This window comes from Cervus canadensis, chromosome 20 (assembly GCF_019320065.1).
Source record: "Cervus canadensis isolate Bull #8, Minnesota chromosome 20, ASM1932006v1, whole genome shotgun sequence".
Lineage (NCBI taxonomy): Eukaryota > Metazoa > Chordata > Mammalia > Artiodactyla > Cervidae > Cervus > Cervus canadensis.
The window spans coordinates 21,774,585-21,796,571 of NC_057405.1; the positions used below are offsets into that span (position 1 = coordinate 21,774,585).

Sequence of the window (21,987 nt, forward strand, 5' to 3'; positions counted from 1 at the left end):
TTTGGCACCAGGGACCAATACTGTGGAAGATAATTTTTCCACAGACAGGGTGGCGTATGGTTTCAGGATGATTCTCATAAGGAGTGTGCAACCTAGATCCCTTGCATGCATGGTGAACAGTAGGGTTTGCACTGCTGTGAGAATCTAATGCCACCACTGATCTCACCACTGGAGGGGAGCTCAGGTAGTAATGCAAGTGATGAGGAGTGGCTATAAATACAGATGAAGCTTTGCCCACTCGCCTGCCCACTGTTCACCTCCTGCTGTGTAGTCCAGGGGCTTGGGGCCCCAGGTCTAAGACATAGGTTGTCCAGGGATAGTTTTGGACTGGGAGGCCCCGTGCTCTTGACTTTCAGAGCAGAGGAGTACTCAAAGGATATCTGCTGAGATCATCTCACAGCACCTTGGTTTAGGTCCTCCTCCCTAGCTGATCCCCCAACAACCTAAAGGGCGTCACAGATGCTGTGAGATGAAGAGATGCCTCTGCAGCACCAAGTCATATTATTCTATCCATATACTCTATTGTTCTAAAATCTTGATTTTTCTGGAGGTTTTCACATCCAGAAAAACAACATGGTATTTACTACCAAGCAGAGTATCATATGGTTGCTTCATGCAATAGCTCTTTCAGGAAACCTATCTAAATAAGGACCCTCAGTGGCCTCTGTAGGTGTTATCCACTCTTGGCTAACAACACTCAAGGCAGAGGCAAACTTGAACTTCATTTGCATTGATTTGTTGACATGTGAGATTCTCCTCTCTGCTTTCTCCAAGCTAATTGTACCAGACAATTACTTGACTCTATAGAAATAATATGACTTCCCTTGTGGCTCGGGGGGGGGGGGGTAAAGAATCTGCCTGCAATGTGGGAGACCTGGGTTTGATCCCTGGGTCAGGAAGATCCACTGGAGAAGGGATAGGCTACCCACTCTAGTATTCTTGGGCTTCCCTTGTGGCTCAGCTGGTAAAGAATCCACCTGCAATGCGGGAGACCTGGGTTCGATCCCTGGGTTGGGATGATCCCCTGGAGAAGGGAAAGGCTACCCACTCCAGTATTTGGCCTGGAGTGTATAGTCCATGGGGTTGCAAAGCGTTGGACACGACTGAGCGACTTTCATACCACGTAGAAATAATAAGAGACTTGTTGTTGCTCAGTTGCTCAGCCATGTCTGACTCTTGGTGACTTAGTCCTCATGTTTCTGGAACTCACAGTTCTGCCTCAGATGTTATTCTAAGTTTACCAGGTCAGTTTGTGCCTTGCTGCCATGTTATTTGAATGGTTCTCAGAAACCTTTTGAGTAGCTTTAATAGATGTACAATTTTGAATATATTGTTGAAAAGCTTCTGTGGTGCAGTGATGAGGGTTATTTTGTGTGGGGTGATACTCAGCCTAAACATTTCAGGAACTCTGGGGAGATCAGGATGGCACAGTAGGCGGACACTGAGTTCACCTCGCCCTTTGAACACAACAATAACACAACCACGTGTGGAGCAACTCTCACTGCAAACAAACTGGAGATTGACAGAGAGGCTCTTATACAATCAAGACTGTAAGAGAGGTGCACACAGAATCAGGTAGGAAGGGAAGAGAAGCAATCAGCTGGGATTGTGCCTGTAGTGAGGGACACAGATGAGAAGGGGGACCCCACAGGCTCAGAGATTCTCCCTGGGGAGTGAGCAGTTTGAACCACATTTTGGGCACCCCAGTCCTAGGCACTGACGTCAGGAAGAAATGTCTCCTCAGGGGGCTTGAGAACCAGCGGCACTGAGAATGTAAGAAACCTAGAGCCTGCTTGTGAAGAGGCTTACCCCCAGGAAGGACGGAAGCAGACAAAAGCTATCCTGAACCCTGCATGGTTCCTGCGGCCCCCTCCGTGTGTGCCCCAGCCCAAGCAGAGTGCCTGGCCCAGCTGGCTTGCTCCGTGGCACAGCACCACGCTAGGGCAAGGACTGCCAGGGCCGAGGGAGGGATGCAGTAGGGGATGAAGACCTGGCACATCATCTGGATGCGGGCAACAGCCATCGCTGTCACTCCTGGAGGCAGCAGACTGGGAGCCGTCCAGAACCCCAAAGGTCTCGGGACCACCACGCACCCATTCCAGGCCCTCTTGCTCCAGCACTGCTTCCCTCCAAAGGCAAGGGTGCTGGTCGTGGGAGAGGCAAAGGGCACACACACAGAGGGCATGGAAGCATCTCAGGCCTGACCCTCACGCCTTCTGCTCCAGCAACTGGGAACCTGCCCCCACCCCCAGTGGGGTGGCGATGGTCACGAGGCAGAGGAGAAGCCTTGAATCACACCTGGATCCAGCTCTAATGCCATCTCACGCTCAATTTTCTACCAAGGTGGTAGTAATCAGCACATCCTCGGGGAAGACGTGACTCAGGCTCAGGCCAGCTCCAGCTCTCCCACTGGGCACATACGGACTATATAGGGATGCTCCCACTAAAGGACACTCCTTCAAGACCATACCGGTAACTGTTTCACCTAACGTCAGAGACAGAGAAAGTTAGCAAAATGAGAAGACAGATTTGATTCAAAGGGGACAAAAGAAAACTCCTAAGAGAACAAACAATAAAACAGAAATAAATAATTCATCAGTTAAAGATTTCAAAGCATTAGGAATAAGAATGATAAGTGAATTAGAGAAAAGAACAGATGAACACACTGAGACTTTAATAAGGAACTAGAAAATATAACAAAGAACCAGGAAGAACTGAAGAATACAGTAAATAAGCAACACACACACACACACGAAGGAGTGAATAGCAGGCTAGGTGGAACAGAAGGACACATAGTGATCTGGAAGATATAAAAACGAGAATCACACGACCAAAGCAGAAAGGAGAAAAACAAATTTTAAAAAACGGGAACAGTTTAAGGGGGCTCTGAGACAACATCAAGCATATCAGTCTTTGTATTATTGGGAACTCAGAAGAAGACAGACAGAAAGTAGTAAAAAAGTGCATTTGATGAAATTGTGTCTGAAAACCTCCCAAACCTGAAGAAGGAAGTGTTATCCAAGTACAGGAAACATAGAATGTCCCAAATAGGATGAACCCAAACAGACCTACACCAAGACATATAATTAAAATGGCAAACGTTAAAGTGAATTCTAAAGGCAGCAAGAGAGAAACAAAGAATCATATACCAGGGAACCCCCGTGAGGCTATCAACTGATTTTATAGAAACTTTGTAGACCAGAAGGGAAAGTGCTGAAAAGTAAAAACCTACAACCTAGCATAATCTACCCAGAAAAGTTATCATTTAGTATTGAAGGAGAGATAACTTCTCAGACAAGAAAAAACTCAAAAAGTTCATCAATACTAAACTTACCCTAAAAAAAAAGTTAGAGTCATCTCTAAGTGGAAACAAAAAGGTTACAGTCAGAAGAAAGACTATATGGAAAGAAAAAAATCTCACTAGAAGAGGGAAAAATATAGCAATGGCTGTGAATCAACTATTTAAGCTAGTTACAAAGATTAAAAGGAAATAAAATTGTAGAATGTACTATAATAAACAGGGAAGGGATAAACTTGAAGGTGTAAAATATGACATTGAAAACACAAAGTGTGGCTGAAAATAAAAAATATGAATATTTTAGACTATGATTGCACTTAAATGACTACTAGTTTAAAACAAAAAGAAATAGTTACAGGTCAACGTATGTGTAACCACAGATCAAAAACCTAAAATAAATACACAAAGAACTAGAGAGAAAGTAATACATGCACACCACTAAAGAAAGTGATCAAACCACAAGGGCAGAAACTACAACAATAAGAAAACAACAGAAGGATTACAAAAACAACCAGAAAATAAGTAAGAAAATGGCAGCGAGTACATTCCTATTAATTCACTTTAAGTGTCAACAGACTAAATGATCCAGTCAGAAGAAACAGAGTGGCTGATGGTATAAACACGAGACCCATCTGTACGATGCCTGCGAGAGACTCACGTCAGAGGGAAAGACAAGCAAACAGAAAGTGAAGGGATGGAAAAGGAAATAACAGCATTACTCATATCAGACAAAACAGACTTTAAAACAAAGTCTATACCAAAAGACAAAGCATCATATAATGATAAAAAGATCATTGTAAGAAGAGATATTATACTTGTTAATATACATGCACCCAATACAGAAGCACCGATATGTATAAAGTAAATATTAACAGGTATAAAGGAAGAAATTGACAATACATTAGTGGTAGTGGATTTTAATATTACACTTACACCAATGGATAGATCATTCAGAAAAGAAATCAATAAGGAAACCATAGTCTTAAATGACATTCTAGGCTAGTTGGACTTAATAGGTAAGTCCTGTTGGACTTAACAGGACATTCCATCCAAAAACAGCAAAAGAAACATTCTTTTCAAGTGCCCATGGAATGTTCTTTGGGATACATCACATGTTAGGCTGCAAAACAAGTCTGAACAATTTAACAGGACAGAAAATATATCAAGCATTTCTTCCAAGCACAATAATATGAAACTAGACATCAATTATATAAGAAAAATGGGAAAAACACAAACACATGGAGGCTAAACAATATGCTACTAAAAAAACAATGGGCCAATGTAGAAATCACAGGGGAAACCAGAAAATTGCTTGAGACAAAATAAAATAAAAACACAACTTTCTAAAATCTGTAGGGTTTAGTAAAAGCAGTCCTAAGAGGGAAGTTCATAGTGAGACAGACCTATCTCAAGAAACAAGCAAAAAACCTCAAGTAAAGAAATATAATTTATCATATAAAGGAATGATAAAAAGAACAGCAGAAGGAAATAATAAATATCAGAGAGGAAATACATAAAATAAAAGCAAAAAAAATAGAAAAGATCAGTGAAACCAAAAGCTGGTTGTTTGAAAAGATAAACAAAGTTGATCCTTTAATGAGGATCATCAAGAAATAGAGAGGATCCAAATGAAACAATAAATGGAAGAGGAGTAATTAGAAATGATATCATAGAGATACAAAAAATCATAAGATAATACTACAAACAGTTATAGGCCAACAAATTGAACAACCTAGAAGAAATGGGCACATTTCTAGAAAAATACAATCTTTCAAGACAGAATAAAGAAGAAACAGACTATCTGAACAGATCAATCCCAAAAAGGCCAAGGCCAGACAGCTTCACAGGGGAATTCTACCAAATAAAGAAAGAAGAGCTAAAAATCTTTCTCCAACTGTCCTAAAAAATTGAAAAGAAAGGAACACCACAAAACACATTCTGTGAGACTACCATTACTTTAGGAGATACTCCTCGTCCAAGGTAAGGAGCAGCAGCTGCGCTTTGCTGGAGCAGCCATGAAGAGATACCCCACATCCAAGGTAAGAGAAACCCAAGTAAGACGGTAGGTGTTGCGAGAGGGCATCAGAGGGCAGACGCACTGAAATGATAATCACAGAAAACTAGCCAATCTGATCACAGGACCACAGCCTTGTCTAACTCAGTGAAACTAAGCCATGCCATGTGGGGCCACCCCAAGACGGATGGGTCATGGTGGAGAGGTCTGACAGAATGTGGTCCACTAGAGAAGGGAATGGCAAACCACTTCAGTATTCTTGTCTTGGGAACCCCATGAACAGTATGAAAAAGCAAAAAGATAGGACACTGAAAGAAGAACTCCCCAGGTCGGTAAGTGCCCAATATGCTACTGGAGATCAGTGGATAAATAACTCCAGAAAGAATGAAGAGATGGAGCCAAAGCAAAAACAATACCCAGTTGTGGATGTGACTGGTGATAGAAGCAAGGTCTGATGCTGTAAAGAGAAATATTGCATAGGAACCTGGAATGTTAGGTCCATGCTGCTGCTGCTAAGTCATGAATCAAGGCAAATTGGAAGTGGTCAAACAGGAGATGGCAAGAGTGAATGTCGACATTCTAGAAATCAGTGAACTCAAATGGACTGGAATGGGTGAATTTAACTCAGATGACCATTATATCTACTACTGTGGGCAAGAATCCCTTAAAAGAAATAGTGTAGCCATCATAGTCAACAAGAGTTCGAAATGCAGTACTTGGATGCAATCTCAAAAATGACAGAATGATCTCTGTTCATTTCGGCAAACCATTCAATATCACAGTAATCCAAGCCTATGTCCCAACCAGTAACGCTGAAGAAGCTGAAGTTGAATGGTTCTATGAAGACCTACAAGACCTTTTAGAACGAACACCCAAAAAAGATGTCCTTTTCATTATAGGGGCCTGGAATGCAAAACTAGGATGTCAAGAAACACCTGGAGTAACAGGCAAATTTGGCCTTGGAGTACAGAATGAAGCAGGACAAAGGCTAATAGAGTTTTGGCAAGAGAACCCACTGGTCATAGCAAACACCCTCTTCCAACAACACAAGAGAAGACTTTACACATGGACATCACCAGATGGTCAATACAGAAATTAGATTGATTATATTCTTTGCAGCCAAAGATGGAGAAGCTCTATACAGTCAGCAAAAACAAGACCAGGAGCTGACTGTGGCTCAGATCATGAACTCCTTATTGCCAAATTCAGACTTAAATTGAAGAAAGTAGGGAAAACCACTAGACCATTCAGGTATGACCTAAATCAAATCCCTTATGACTATACAGTGAAAGTGAGAAATAGACTTAAGGGACTAGATCTGATAGACAGAGTGCCTGATGAACTATGGACAGAGGTTCATGACACGTACAGGAGACAGGGATCAAGACCATCCCCATGGAAAAGAAATGCAAAAAGGCAAAATGGTTGTCTGAGGAGGCCTTACAAATAGCTGTGAAAAGAAGAGAAGCGAAAAGCAAAGGAGAAAAGGAAACATATTCCCATGTGAATGCAGAGTTCCAAAGAATAGCAAGGAGAGATTAAGAAAGCCTTCCTCAGCGAGCAATATAAAGAAATAGAGGAAAACAACAGAATGGGAAAGACTAGAGATCTCTACAAGAAAATTAGAGATACCAAGGGAACATTTCATGCAAAGATGGGTTCAATAAAGGACAGAAATGGTATGGACCTAACAGAAGCAGAAGATATTAAGAAGAGGTGGCAAGAATACACAGAAGGACTGTACAAAAAAGATCTTCACGACCCAGATAATCACGATGGTGTGATCACTCACACTCACCTACAGCCAGACATCCTGGAATGTGAAGTGAAGTGGGCCTTAGAAAGCATCACTATGAACAAAGCTAGTGGAGGTGATGAAATTCCAGTTGAGCTATTTCAAATCCTGAAAGATGATGCTGTGAAAGTGCTGCACTCAATATGCCAGCAAATTTGGAAAACTCAGCAGTGGCCACAGGACTGGAAAAGGTCAGTTTGCATTCCAATCCCAAAGAAAGGCAATGCCAAAGAATGCTCAAACTACCTCACAATTGCACTCATCTTACACACCAGTAAAGTAATGCTCAAAATTCTCCAAGCCAGGCTTCAGCAATACGTGAACCGTGAACTTCCAGATGTTCAAGCTGCTGTTAGAAAAGGCAGAGGAACCAGAGATCAAATTGCCAACATCCTCTGGATCATCGAAAAAGCAAGAGAGTTCCAGAAAAACATCTATTTCTGCTTTATTGACTATGTCAAAGACTTTGATTGTGTGGATCACAATAAAATGTGGAAAATTCTGAAAGAGATGGGAATACCAGACCACCTGACCTGCCTCTTGAGAAACCTGTATGCAGGTCAGGAAGCAACAGTTAGAACAGGGCATGGAACAACAGACTGGTTCCAAATAGGAAAAGGAGTACATCAAGGCTGTATATTGTCACCCTGCTTATTTAACTTATATGCAGAGTACATCATGAGAAACGCTGGGCTGGAAGAAGCTCAAGCTGAAATCAAGATTGCTTGGAGAAATATCAATAACCTCAGATGTGCAGATGATACCACCCTTATGTCAGAAAGTGAAGAGGAACTAAAGAGCCTCTTGGTGAAAGTGAAAGAGGAGAGTGAAAAAGTTGGCTTAAAACTTAACATTCAGAAAACTAAGATCATGGCATCTGGTCCCATCACTTCATGGCAAATAGATGGGGAAACAGTGGAAGAAGTGTCAGACTTTAGTTTTTTGGGCTCCAAAATCACTGCAGATGGTGACTGCAGCCATGAAATTGAAAGACGCTTACTCCTTGGAAGGAAAGTTATGACCAACCTGGATAGCATATTAAAAAGCAGAGATATTACTTTGCCAACAAAGGTGTATCTAGTCAAGGCTATGGTTTTTCCAGTGGTCATGTATGGATGTGAGAGTTGGGATGTGAAGAAAGCTGAGTGCCGAAAAATTGATGCTTTTGAACTATGGTGTTGGAGAAGACTCTTGAGAGTCCCTTGGACTGCAAGGAGATCCAACCAGTCCATCCCAAAGGAGATCAGTCCTGGGTGTTCATTGGAAGGACTGATGCTGAAGCTGAAACTCCAGTACTTTGGCCACCTCATGTGAAGAGTTGATTCATTGGAAAAGACCCTGATACTGGGAGGGATTGGGGGCAGGAGGAGAAGGGGATGACAGAGGATGAGATGGCTGGATGGCATCACTGACTCGATGGACGTGAGTTTGAGTAAACTCTGGAAATTGGTGATGGACAGGGAGGCCTGGTGTTGCGATTCATGGGGTTGCAAAGAGTCGGACACGACTGAGCGACTGAACTGAACTGAACCATTACTTTGATGCTGAAACCAAAGAAACCACAGAAAAAAGAAAATATATCTGATGGATACAGAAGCAAAAACCCTTTAAAAATATTAGCAAACTGAATTTGACAATATATAAAAGGGATCATAAATCATGAGCAAATGCGATTTATTCCAGGAATGCAAGGGTGGTTCAATAAACACAAATCAATATGAAAGAACACATTTACAAAAGAAAGATAAAAATAATTGGACAATCTCAATAGACACAGAAAAAACATCTGATAAAATTCAACATCCATTCATGATTAAAAATTCTCATCAAAGCTGTTGTAGTGGAAACATATCTCAACACAATAAATGACATTTATGACAAACCTTTATCTATCATTTTAGTGACTTAGTGAAGTCGCTCAGTCGTGTCCAACTCTTTGCAACCCCATGAACTGTAGCCTACCAGGCTCCTCCGTCCATGGAATTTTCCAGACAAGAGTACTGGAGGTTGCCATTTCCTTCTCCAGGGGATCTTCCCGACCCAGGGATCGAACCAGGGTCTCCCGTATTGCAGGCAGACGCTTTACCATCTGAGCCACCAGGGAAGCCTGGTGTTAGAACATCTTACTCAAGAGTAAAAAGCTGAAAACCTTTCCTTCAAAATCAGGAAGAAAATATACATGCTCACTCTTGCCACCTCTACTTAATGTACTAGAAGTCCTAGCCACAGTAATCAGACATGGAAAAGAAATAAAAGGCATCCAGATAGGAAGGAAAGCAGTAAAACTGTCATTTTTTGCAGATGACTTGATACTCTATATAGAAAACCCCAAAGTCTCCACCAAAAAACTATTCGGACTAGTAAATGAATTCAGTAAAGTTTCAGGATATGAGACTAGCATAGAAATGTGTTGCTTTTCTAAACACTAATAATGAACTGTCTGAAAGAGAAAGCAAGAAAGCAAATTTCATTTAAAATAAAAAAAAATATATAAAACACCTAGGAGTAAACTTTAACTGAGAAAATGAAAGACTTATGCTCTGAAAACTCCAAAACAATAATTAAAGAAATTGAAGATGATACAAAGAAATGTAAAGATCCATATTCATTGATCAGAAGAATTAATATTGTTAAAATGTTATACTACCCAAAGTAATCTACATTTTTAATGTAATTGCTATCAAAATATCCATTACATTTTTTTCCACAGAACTAGAACAGATGATTCTAAAATTTATATGGAGCTGTAAAAGACTCTGAATAGCCAAAGTCATTCTGAGAAAGAAGAGTAAATAATAATCATAGGCGATTAACAATATTATACTGATTTTAGGTATAGTATATGGCACACCTATGAAAGTGAAAATCACTCAGTTGTGTCTGACTGTGACCCCGTTGACTATAAAGTCCATGGATTTCTCCAGGTCAGAATACCGGAGTGGGTAACCTTTCCCTTCTCCAGGGGATCTTCCCAATCCAGGGATCACACCCAGGTCTCCTGCATTGTAGGCGGATTCTTTACCAGCTGAGCCACCAGGGAAGCCCAAGAATATTGGAGTGGGTAGCCTATCCCTTCTCCAGGGGATCTTTCCAACCAGGGAATCAAACTGGGGAATGCAGGAGGAGTCTTTACCAACTGAGCTATCAGGGAAATCCACTAATCACCTATATGTCAATAATTTTTTTTTAAATTTTGTAAAAGCATTCTTGGATGTGAGGATATGTCCTTTGTTTCCTTGTGGGAAATGGCTAACATAATCTATAGTCAGGCAGGTGGAAGGCTCAAGGTATTTCAACTGCCCTCTGGAGGGTATTCTCTGGAAAGATGGAAGTTTCCAGAAATCTGCAGGCTGCAGAATAGGAGACAGCCATCCCTATAGGCTTCCAAGAGTCAAATGTCAGCAATTTCCTATGGCTCAATCTAATAAAAGAGACCAAGGACTTGAACCCCCTCATAGGACATGGGGTAATTAACAATTCCACAGATTAGTCCTTAGGAATTTAATTCCAAGCATGAGGGGACATAAGGTTCAAAAAAACCTGGTTATCTATTATTCACTGAATTGTGTCCACCCCCGTCCCCTCAATTCACATGTTAGTCCTAACCCTTAGTATTTCAGCATGTGACCTCACTTACAAGTAATTTTTGTTTTTTTTCAGAAGTAATTACTTCAGGTGAGGTCATGCTGGAGCAGGGTGGACCCCTAACTCAATGTGACAGTATCTTTATAAAAATAAACTTTGGACACAGAGACATGCACATATGGGGGAACACCACCACATCAAGATGAGAGTTATGGGGTCACAAGCCAATGAGCCACGAAAGCAAGGCCTGGAACGCACCTCTTTCAGCAGCTTCAGAGACGGTGAGGTCCTGCCAACACCTCTGGAGCTCTGAGGTTACACGCTTCTGATGGTGAAGCCACTCAGATTGTGGCGCTTCGTTAGAGCAGTTCTAGCAAATTAACATGTGGCCTAAGAGGGCTGTGCTCCTTTGGAAAGAAAGGCCAAGGCTGGCTTTACATCCAGCAACTCAGGGCCTCACAGAACACATTTCACCAGGTCTGAGTGTGGTTGTCCATGGAAGGGAGGAGCAGACCCAGGTGAGTGTCAGGATTCTCTACGATAATGCTAAAAATCCAAAAATCCATGTCTGTGCCCAGCTCCATGTTCTCCAAAGCTAGTGGATCCTTTGGCACTGGGAGGGGGAAGGCAAAAAATTAGGAGTGAAATTATATCTCTAAACCTTCTAGGCCCAGAAGGGTTTCCTGTAGTGCCTCCTAGGAAGCCTTCACATTCTGTGCCATCTTTGGGTTTAACTCACTGCTTGGAGAGATCTTGAATTTTGATTTTGGAGAAGTGTTTTCTGTCCTTTCTATTCTGTGCATGTGAAAGTGAAGTTGTGATTTGATACTCAAAAGGAAAAATAGATTATTTTGCTGGTAAATAGGTTTTTTTGGATCAACGATTTGGAGAAGTGAAGGCTGGAACTGGTTGCCAGGAGGCAGAGCATCCATCTCCAACAGATGAGACTGATTCTCTGCAAACTACACTGAGCGTGATGATGTTAAGATACCAACTACACATTTTCCATGTGGATCTTTAAAACACAATATCAAATGTAAAATCTGCTGGTACGTGGCCTCCAGAGAGAACACGTTTTTTTCCCTTTCCAATCTAGATTGTTGTAAGGAGCTCTGGTTCCGACGGCTTTAGCAGTTGACAGAGCCTATCAAATTTTTATTACAATCCCCAGAGCTGGAGACAATGCAGATCAGTTTACTGGATTGTGAGCAGATTTTCCTTGAGGGGAAGAATATGCTCAGCATTGTTGCTTCTTTGCAAACAGTCTTGCAGGATGGGAGCAGCTGTTCTGCAAATTATTTTTTTGATGGAGAGGGAAGTCTACCTTTTACTCATTGTATCCTCAAGAGAGTAGGCAAAAATGCATAGAAACACACTTTTGGAATTGTCCCCATCTCCCTCCTTGGGCTCTCTGTTCCTGGCTTCCTTTTTTCTTCCCTAATTCCATTCTTGATCGGTGCTGTGAGAGGAGAGGGCTTTTTATGCCTGAGTTTCTTCCTTTGATGATAAGGAAAGTGTAGAGGAAAACAGCAACTCTCGTACAGGGGCCAAAGGCAATTTCTTTGCCTTTGAGGATTCCCGGTGCAAGGGAATGAGCCAGGAACTCTTTCAGGTGAGAATAGAGAGGGGAGGTGTCTCAGCGGTCTGCCACCCATCCCTCGGGGTAGCTGCTTCAGCAGAATCCTGGCTGCAGGACGGTTGGAACTACCGCAAGCTGAGGTGCTGAGGCCCAGGACTCAAAGGCAGATGTTATGTCAATCAATGCCAATTTAGCCAGGAAGATTATTTTAACCTTGGAATGTCACTTTATGTGTTTCAACAGAAGGTTCATTACTTAATCTCCAGGAAAGGTTCACTCAGGGCCCAGTTTCTCTCTGGGCTTATTTGGACAGCCAGACCATCAGGCATGCAATGAATTGCAAATTGAAACAACTTCAGCATCCCCAGTAGGTAGGGGTGGCATGGGGTAGGTGTGGACACACCAAGTGAAAACCACAAATCACTCGCCGTGGCATGTTTGCCCCTTTATTTTGTGGAGCTGAGGGTGAGGAGGCTGTGGTTACAACCCAGAAAGGGAGTCAGGATAGATGTAGGTTTGGGGAAGGTGGGCTACACCTCCTCCATCCATCCTGCAGACTGACCTCAGTAGAACAGCCTGATCTCAGTGCAAGACCCTAACTACTCTCAGAAGGAAACAGTGGAGCTTTTGGAAAGTTCCCTTCTATTAATTTCCAGGTGGGTCTAAAGACTTCTGATGTTACATGGTAACAATGTTTCATCTGGGGAAGAGAAGCTAAGCTCTCCCCTCTTTACACAGCCATGCTCTGATTCTGAGGTCATCTTCTGAGCACAGGTGGACTAAATACCTTGAGCCCCAGTCTTCTAAGGGTAGTAACAACAGCCGGAGTTCTCTTAGGTGTTGCTGTTGTTTAGTTTCTAAGTCATGTCCACTGTTTTGCGACCCCATTGTAGCTCTCTAGGGTCCTTTATCCACGGATTCTCCAGGCAAGAATGCTGGAGTGGGCTGCTATTTCCTTCTCCAAGGGATCTTCCTGACCCAGGGATTGAACTGTGTCTCCTGTGTTGCAGGCAGATTTTTTACTGCAGGGCCACCAGGAAAGCCCTCTTTTAAGTGAGGCAACAGCTAAATTCAAAGAACTGGTTTGCTGTCGGGAAGATTCTCCACTCACCTGCCCTGGTCAGCCCTATTTTGGCGGAAATAAAATCTTAAAGTTAAAAAATTTATGTTCTCAACTTTAAACTCTAAAATATAAATGCACTATATATCTTCATTTAAGGGAAAACTGACTCATTGGGAAGATAAACTATATATAGAAGTGGTGTTGAGAGACTTGTGTACAGATACGAGCATTAAAAGCTGTGCATCTCACAGCAAGTATTCAAGTAGCTAAGTAGCAACTTGGTAAATTTTATGCTAAGGGTGGTAGCAATATGTTGTAGTCTTCAAGTTTTTAGCCGACATTGTGACATCAGAGCAACTCATTCTCATTATTTTGAAGTATTTACACTAAACCCTGTTTTGTACCAATAGATGTCATTACAGAAACACACCATATCCTAATTGATTAGTTTTAGATATGCTTCTCTCACTGTTTTTCATGGAGGCCAAGGCTTATGGTTTTGAAAAGCTAGTACAGATAGATCTATTCAGAAAATATTTACTAAAGAATCATAAAATATACCTCAAACATTCTTCCTAATATACATTAGAATAATGAACATTGCTTTCCATTTTCCCTGGAAAATCCAAGTAAATGAGAAAATTTAAGACAGGATTATTCAGGAAGTGGAAGAGACTTTCCACGCTTTTGATTTTAAATTTATCAGCCACAAACAATCCATGTCTTCATGGTGAACTTAATCTGATGAAATAAGAATTGGGGCTTTGAATTAAGTAGCGTGTCATTTAACAAACATTTTTCTGATCACCTGCCGCTTTTGAGGGCTCTGCTGGCACGGGCATCGTGTTTCTTTGGGATTTTAAACAAAGGAGCAACAGCAGTCAACAGGAAGGGAGACCAGGAACACAGGAGAGACATAAAGGGGAATGTCTTCAAATCTGCAGCTTATCAATGATAAAGTGTGATGTTATAGGGGATCTGAGTCAGTGGCTGGAATGCCCCACACAAAGTGATCAGATCCCAAATGTGATGGATGATGAGTCACTCGATGGTCTCACTTGGGGCTCTAAGTCCCACTCGGTTGCTCACACCTATTCTTCTCCATCTGCTGTGCTTCCTTGCAGAACTGGGGGCAAAGCTCTCGGGTCCTTCCAGATCATATTCCATCCAAACCAACTGTAATTTAAAACCTTGGGGAAGTTAAAGTGGCTCCTTCCTAAAAGGTGGGAGATTTCAGCCTTGACCTAGAGTATATCAACCTTTGTTTGAGATTTTAGTGTAGCACCAGGTAGTTTGGTAAGAAATCTATCACCTGTTGCACTAACCAGAGTTCTAAGAAAGTAAATAACCTCTTTCTGCCCTCAGGGAAACTAAACATATAACGCTATCACTGGTGAAACATGGTTTTGCATTAAGTTTTTTACATGAAGTTTTGAAAACTTTGAAATGAATTTTTTAAAAATCCTGGTTTTGTAAAAAGATGCTGAGCAAAATAGTTTTTTGGAAATATATTTTAATTATAGAAAGATGTTAAGCACATGTGATTACGCTTCAAGGTCTGAGCAGTTAGCAATTATTTTTCAAATATAACATCACATAAAATCTCTGTATTTCAAGATGTGAGTGAAAGAAACCATACCTTGTGATAATATCCATCAAGAGTCTGTGGCATTCCTTGTACTCCAGGGGGTCCCTGTATTAGAAACAAATCAAAGGCATATATAAACATTTATCAAAACAATGTATAAGTAAATAACATGCCTAAGAATTCTTGAAATCTTACAGGTAAGAAAAAGGAAGAGTCCGTTTAAGTCAAGTATTCTTATTAATAGAGAATTACATGGACATTAACTTATCAGGTCCTCAAATATATTTCTAGGTTAAATCCTACATGAATCCAAAGAAAGGTCCTAACTGGGAACATGTAACATATTACTAGACAGTCAGTCATCAGCATATTCTTTATTGAAAGGAATTGTACCCATAAAACTCCTCAAGGAAAGAGCTGAAGAGCTCCAGTTTATTGTTGACACTTCTTAGAAGCCTTTGATCAATGTGTTATAGAAATAAATTTGTGCTATCCATGTGTTATTAACTTAAAAAGTAAAGGAAAAGCAGTTTTCTTTTTTCCTATTGCTTCTTTTTGAATTAGTTGGATAAAAATGGGCTGCCCATGAACCTTCAGGCCACAAAAAGATATTTGCTATATAATGTCAGGTTTAAGACATTTAAGTACATGTGGTTTTCAGTTGACATGGAGATATTCACAAAGCACTATGCTGAGCTGCAGGCAGATACAAAAGAAGTAAAGAAAGCAGTATCTCCCTAAAACTTTCAGGAAGAGAGAAGGGGGGCACTTTCTGAGTTTTTCAAGGATTACATTTTGGGGAGAGGGGTATAAGAAAATGCAAAGATTAGCATGATTTTAATTCAAGTGGTTCAGGCTAAGATAGATTCAGCTGTCTAAGAAAAGAGACTGCATATTTCACCTATACTTCAAAAGCTTCTAGGAGGAGAGAAAGTGTTAGAGAAGCAAAGTTCTCACAAGGTAAGATGCCACAAGACCGTGACTGAGCAAAGCAAAGTCAAAGCAAAGTCACTATTATACAAAGATTATTATTTTAAAAAGGGAACAAAAGCTTTGAAAAGTGAAGAAACATTTTAAGAGGCAAGCATTATGGAGAACAATATGGAGGTTCCTTAAAGAAGTAAAAATAGAGTTGCCGTGTGATCCAGCAACCCCACTCCTGGGCATACTTCTGGAGAAAAATATAATTAAAAAAGATCCATGCACCCCGATGTTCATAGCAGCATTTTTCACAATAGCCAAGGCCTGGAAGCAAGCTAAGTGTCCACTGGGCTTCCTTGGTGGCTCAGATGGTAAAGAATCTGCCTGCAATGTGGGAGACCCAAGGTTGATCCCTGGTTCAGGAAGATCTTCTGGAGAAGGGAATGGCAACCCAAGTGTCCACTGACAGGTGAATGGATAAAAAAGATGTGGTACATGTACAACAGATATTATTATTACAATATTATTCAGCTACTGAAAGGGGTGAAATAATGCCATTTGCAGCTACATGGACGGACCTAGAGAGTGTCATACTGAGTGAAGTCAGACAGAGAAGGACAAATATCAGATGCCATCCCTTATATGTGGACTCTAAAAAAATGACACAAATAGACTTATCCACAAAACAGAAACAGGCTCACAGAGAACAGACTTGTGGTTGACAGGCGGGGAGAGGGCTGGATTGGGAGTTTGGGATTAGAAGATGTAAACTATTACATACAGAATAGATAAATAACAGGTCCTACTGCATAGCACAGGGGGCTATATTTGATATATCCTGTGATAAACCATAATGGAAAAGAATATGAAAATTATAAAAATAAATCACTTTGCTGCACACCAGAAACTAACCCAACATTGTATATCAACTACAATTTAAAAAAAAGAAATATTTTAAGAAACATTTGCTATCTGTACCCACTGATACAGGTAATACCTTAAGTATACTGAAAAAGATTAACACTGGTCAACATTTATGACAGGTATTCCTTATGAACAGCCTGTGACATCTCTTCTAACACAAATCCTTTGCTTGTGCCATTAAACGTTAAGGACAGGAAGATGTAATGATAGATGATGGAATCAGGGTGGTGTAACTCGTGAGAAAATAATAGGCCTTGTGAGGAATGGAGCTTACTGCAGTTGGAAAGACAAATGATGCTGTTACCTTGCTGGAATCAAAACAGAGCTAATGTCAGAAAAGAATTCTCAAGGCGTTATATATTTTTCAGGTTCTCTTCCCATCAGCCAGCTTTGCGTGATGTATTCTAGGTCAGGTAGTTGAAGTGAGGAGGAAAGCAATCACTGAGTTGGGGTTATTTCACAAAGTGTCCAGCCAAGAAGGTGCACGTTAGGAACTCATTCTTGAAACTCAGCAGACAGGAGACTCCATACACATTGATCCTTCTGTAACTATTTTTAATGGGGCAAGCAGAAATCTTAGATATCATATATATCTAGTAGTAGCCACAACAGGTAGCTTAGGGGTATATGCATGGTAGGCATTTGGTGAATGGTGAATGTTTATTGATCATAAGGCCAATTAGATCAAAGAATAGTGATGTGGTGGGTAAATTTAGTTTCAGACACATTCATCTTAACTAAAAGTGAAAGGCTGAACAATTAAGGTGCCGAATATAGCAGAGCAATTAATAACATCTCTCAACTAGAGCATAAGAATCAATCAAATAATAATAGCAGACATTTACATAGTATGTATTGTGTGCCAGGCATTACACCAAGGGTTTCCAATAGACTAACTCATTTAATCTCTACAATGACACCACAAGGTACCTACTCTCATTATTTTCAATCCAAAGGTACAGAAAATGAGCATTTGGAATGGTTAGCTGGCCCAAGGTCACATGACTGGTAAGCGGTAGGGCTAATATTAAACGGAGGCAGCCTGGGTCCAAACTCACTTTTTATTTACTCTACTCTTTTAACGTAAAGCAGACTCTCAGCCTAAAATAATCTTGGGGGTAATTTTTTTGTCATGTTGACCGTGACCTGAAGAATACAGGGTGTTTGATTGCTCTTTCCTGTTTTACTTACAATACTAAAATTGAAAATAAAACAGGCCAAACTGGACTTAGCACTTCACATGAGGGAGCACCGTGCCTGACACAGTCTCTGGGGGCAGTGCTGCTGGAGGGCTGAGCGAGGCCTCTCTCTGTGTCCCAAATCTATCTTCATATATTCTCTCCAGTCATGATAAGGAGATTTTGTCTGGCTATCCCCCTAGATACCACCCTATCACAACTATACTCAAAATGCATCTCATCTTCCTTTGCAGAGCCTGACCAAGAAGGTGGTCAGAGGGCGCTGCAGAGGGCCTCTGGAAGGGTCTTGGAGGACGCAGCGTGGTAGGGACTGCACAGTGCAGGACGGGTGGCATGGTGGGTGAGGACAGTAGAAATAATGGGATGGGGCTAAGCTTCTAGAAAAGTGGGTGAGAACTGGCTCTGGTCTTTCATAGACCGGTTATCTGTCTGCAGCATGCACCTGTTTTCCGTGAATACAGAATGCATTCTTCACCCAGAAGCCTGTTCCTGTGGGTGAGCACACCCCCCCACCCCCCAGGGCGAGGCAGGGGAGCCCAGGGCCGCTCTTCCCTCTAAAAACAATAGCAAGAGTAGAGCTGGCCGAACAGGGTCACTGGTCAGCAGAAAAGTCTGAACAACATTATTCAGATACCCACAAGACTGATAAACCTATAAAAGTCACTTCCACACTCTGTCATGTCCTGTTCTTGCCATAAAATGTCAGACTCATACAGCCATCTTCCAAATGAGGCCAGCCAGAAATTTTAGGCTCTGGGGCTTCACCTGCTGATGAGCACTTATGATGACTTTTTTTCTTGTTCTTTCAGTCCCTAGGATACTTTGGGTAGCACAAATTCCAAACATAATGTAACAGAGATTTACAGCTAACAGTCCAGCCTGCAGGCAGCACTTCACACAAACTCTCCCAGAGGACAGGAAAACCCTGCGGTGACTGGCAGAAGAGCCGGGACTGGGGCCTCCGTCCTGCCTGACTACAGTCAGGGCTGAAGTGCCTCCCCGCGCTGCTCAACCTCCATCAAGACGGGGATAGTGACCACAGAGAAACAGCATGCACGTAAATGCCAAAAGCAGTCCTCTGCTGACTGTCAGAGAAACAACATAGACCCTGGGGTCCTGGAATCAGTGGTTGCCCTATAGCCACATCCCCTAGAGATGTGCTATTTTTCTATTTTCCATGCTGATACAAAGCATGGCTAGAGGAGAGCCAGACTCATTTGTTTACAAGTTTATTAAGAGCTGTCAGTCCTGCAGATCATCAATAAAGCATGAGGAGGAAGACGTGAAAGACACGTGTAAGTGATTAACCCTCAGGCATCACATGGCGTTAGTAGCTGCTCCTGGGTGCTCAAGAGGTGACTTTCTCTGAGGAAGATCCCCTGGAGGAGGGCATGGCAACCCACCCCAGTATTCTTGCCTGGAGAATCCCATGGACGGGGGAGCCTGTGGGCTACAGTCCACAGGGTCTCAAAGAGTCGGATATGACTGAAGTGACAGCATACAGGCATGGCAAGGAGATATGCTTGGATAACTCAGGCCCAGAAGAGGGGCCAGCCATGGAGGGCATGTCAGCCTTGGCTAATGTTCTCAGGGGCTCTACTAGGAAAACCAGTTGAAGGTTTATGGAGAAGAAACCTGTCCCGACATCCTGTCCCTGACAATGACCTGCAGCACAGTTATATGGATATCATGGCTACATAACATCTGTCTCATGCCACTCTGCTGCTGCTGCTAAGTCGCTTCAGTTGTGTCCGACTCTGTGCAACCCCATAGATGGCGGCCCACCGGGCTCCCCCGTCCCTGGGATTCTCCAGGCAAGAGCACTGGAGTGGGTTGCCATTTCATTCTCCAAGGCATGAAAGTGAAAAGTGAAAGTGAAGTCGCTCAGTCGTGTCCGACTCTTAGTGACTCCATAGTCCGCAGCCCACCAGGCTCCTCCGCCCATGGGATTTTCCAGGCAAGAGTACTGGAGTGGCGTGCCATTGCCTTGTCCGATGCTACCCTGCTTCGCTCTATTTGTGTTGGATTGGGATACACAGGACATGTGGGCTAATGTGATAATTACACAACCACACAGCAGTTTTAAAACACTCATGAACTCCAGCGAGACACACCTGTTCAGTACCCAACTGTGCTCACGTGTTAATTATTGAGCGGTTTATCAGCCTCATGTGGGGAGCGACCCAGATGCTGTTTCGTGCTGCGAAGAATTGGACCTGGTGTGAAGAAGTCAATGAAAGCTGCATTCAACTTGGGAACATAAACTGTTAGTGGTCGTTTAAAGCTTTTTTTTTTTTTTTTTGCTAACACCTTGCTAGAGGTGGAAGACAGAGAAACAACATAATGTCGGCCACCAGCGTCGCTGGATGCTACTGTGGAAAATGATGAACTGTTGGCATGATCACTTCTTGGATTTCATCCCGGGCCATAGATTCCCAGTGTTTGAAGGATGGAAGGGTTCTCTGTTAAGGCTGCTTCAGTCCTGATGTTGGCTGCGCGTTCGCTGTTCAGCGGTTCATGTAGTACGCAGAGCTCGAAGAATCCGCTTTTGCCTTTTTTCCCCTCCCTGGTCTTTGCTGTGAGCCCTCTGTGCCCATCAGGGCTGGGCCTTTGGGTTAGCTCCAGCATACCCTCAGCGCTCTGAACTGAGGCCTCTGTGGCTCTTCAGTCACTCTGCTTCCTCCCTGGCCCTCTTCTGAACTGTTTTCCTTCCTCCTCTTCTCTGAAAGCATCCTTCAGTTCTCCAAAACTGCTGACGGGGCCTCCATGCACCATCTGGGTACTACTCATGTCTGCACACCAAAGCTCTTCAGGATCTCTCATCAGGAGCTCCTTTCAGGATTCACAAACACATATTTCAGGTTGTGCTCAACTGCTTTCTGGCCTTGTGGGTTCCCAATTAACTTTGCTAACAACCTTTGAAATATCAAAACCCTAACTCCATGAAGAAAGTTGTACTAATCAACTTTCTTCAAAACATGCTAAAAAGGCAACTTTGCTATAAGGAGAGATATAATAGAAAGTTTGTTACTGAAAACCCATTTGGGTTAATTTTCAAGAAATATTTTAAATTTTCTAGTAGCTAGTAGAAAAGGCAGAGATGGGGAATTATTTTTCTGATATTAAAAAATGATTAGGAAGCCTAACCTCATCCGCAGGAATGGTAAGATGAGGCAATATTTCAATAATACAATAATTTTGGGAAAGTTAATGTTGAGTGAGTTTTTCCTCATATACATCAATATATTTTCATTTATAACTTTATATATAACTTGGTGAAGCACCTTTACACTGATTATGGTGGTTTGAGTACATGTCGATCTTTTCAGCTGGAGTGAAAAGTCCTTGAAGATGAAGAGTTTCCATTTTTTAAATCTTATCATACACATAGTACCTCCCCCTCTCCATTTGCTGAATTTAACAGAATCTTTTGAAAGAAAAGTTTTTAAGGTATAGCCAGTTTCTCACTTGTTGGTTGTCATTTCAATTAGAAATGGTAGCAACCTTAGCAATGGTCTTGCTGCTTTCTCAGAAGACAAGGCCAACAGATTCAGATTAACGTAAGAATAAGGCTAAATTATTGAAAACAAAGTTGCAGCAAGCTCCACTTAAGCAGAAAAGAGCTCATGGATGGATTTTTGACCAGAATTACAACATGGAAAGTTGTCTCCTAACACTGACAGAAAAATCAATAATACTCTTCAGAAAATCTTTGGGCAATCAATTTCTTTTTATTTTAAACACACATCCTTTTATTTATCTAAGTATTTGCTCTAAATGAGTTTTTTCATTCTCTTGGAATTTAATTAAGTTAAACAGTGGTAATTTTAGAGTAGATTATTTTTCTGAGAATGCTTCTGCTACAAATTTTTAGTGGCTGAAAAGATAACAACACTCCAACCCCCATGCCCCTTCCTCTACCAAACTGCAAAGTATGATTTCTGAAGCAAGGAGGGGATTCATTCAGTGTTTATACTATAGTTCTATTTTAACACAGAGACCTCAAGTTCTTCTTCATAGG

At 41.8% G+C, this 21,987-nt stretch overlaps 1 protein-coding gene across 1 annotated transcript in view; it reads right to left on the reverse strand.

Moving 5' to 3' along the window:
* Nucleotides 1-21,987, reverse strand: part of COL19A1 (collagen type XIX alpha 1 chain) — a 417,733-nt gene that overhangs the window by 92,024 nt on the left and 303,722 nt on the right. Inside the window, exon 16 of the mRNA XM_043439611.1 lies at nucleotides 14,974-15,027. Within this exon, the coding sequence (XP_043295546.1) occupies nucleotides 14,974-15,027 (54 nt within the window). The remainder of the gene's footprint in view (nucleotides 1-14,973; nucleotides 15,028-21,987) is intronic.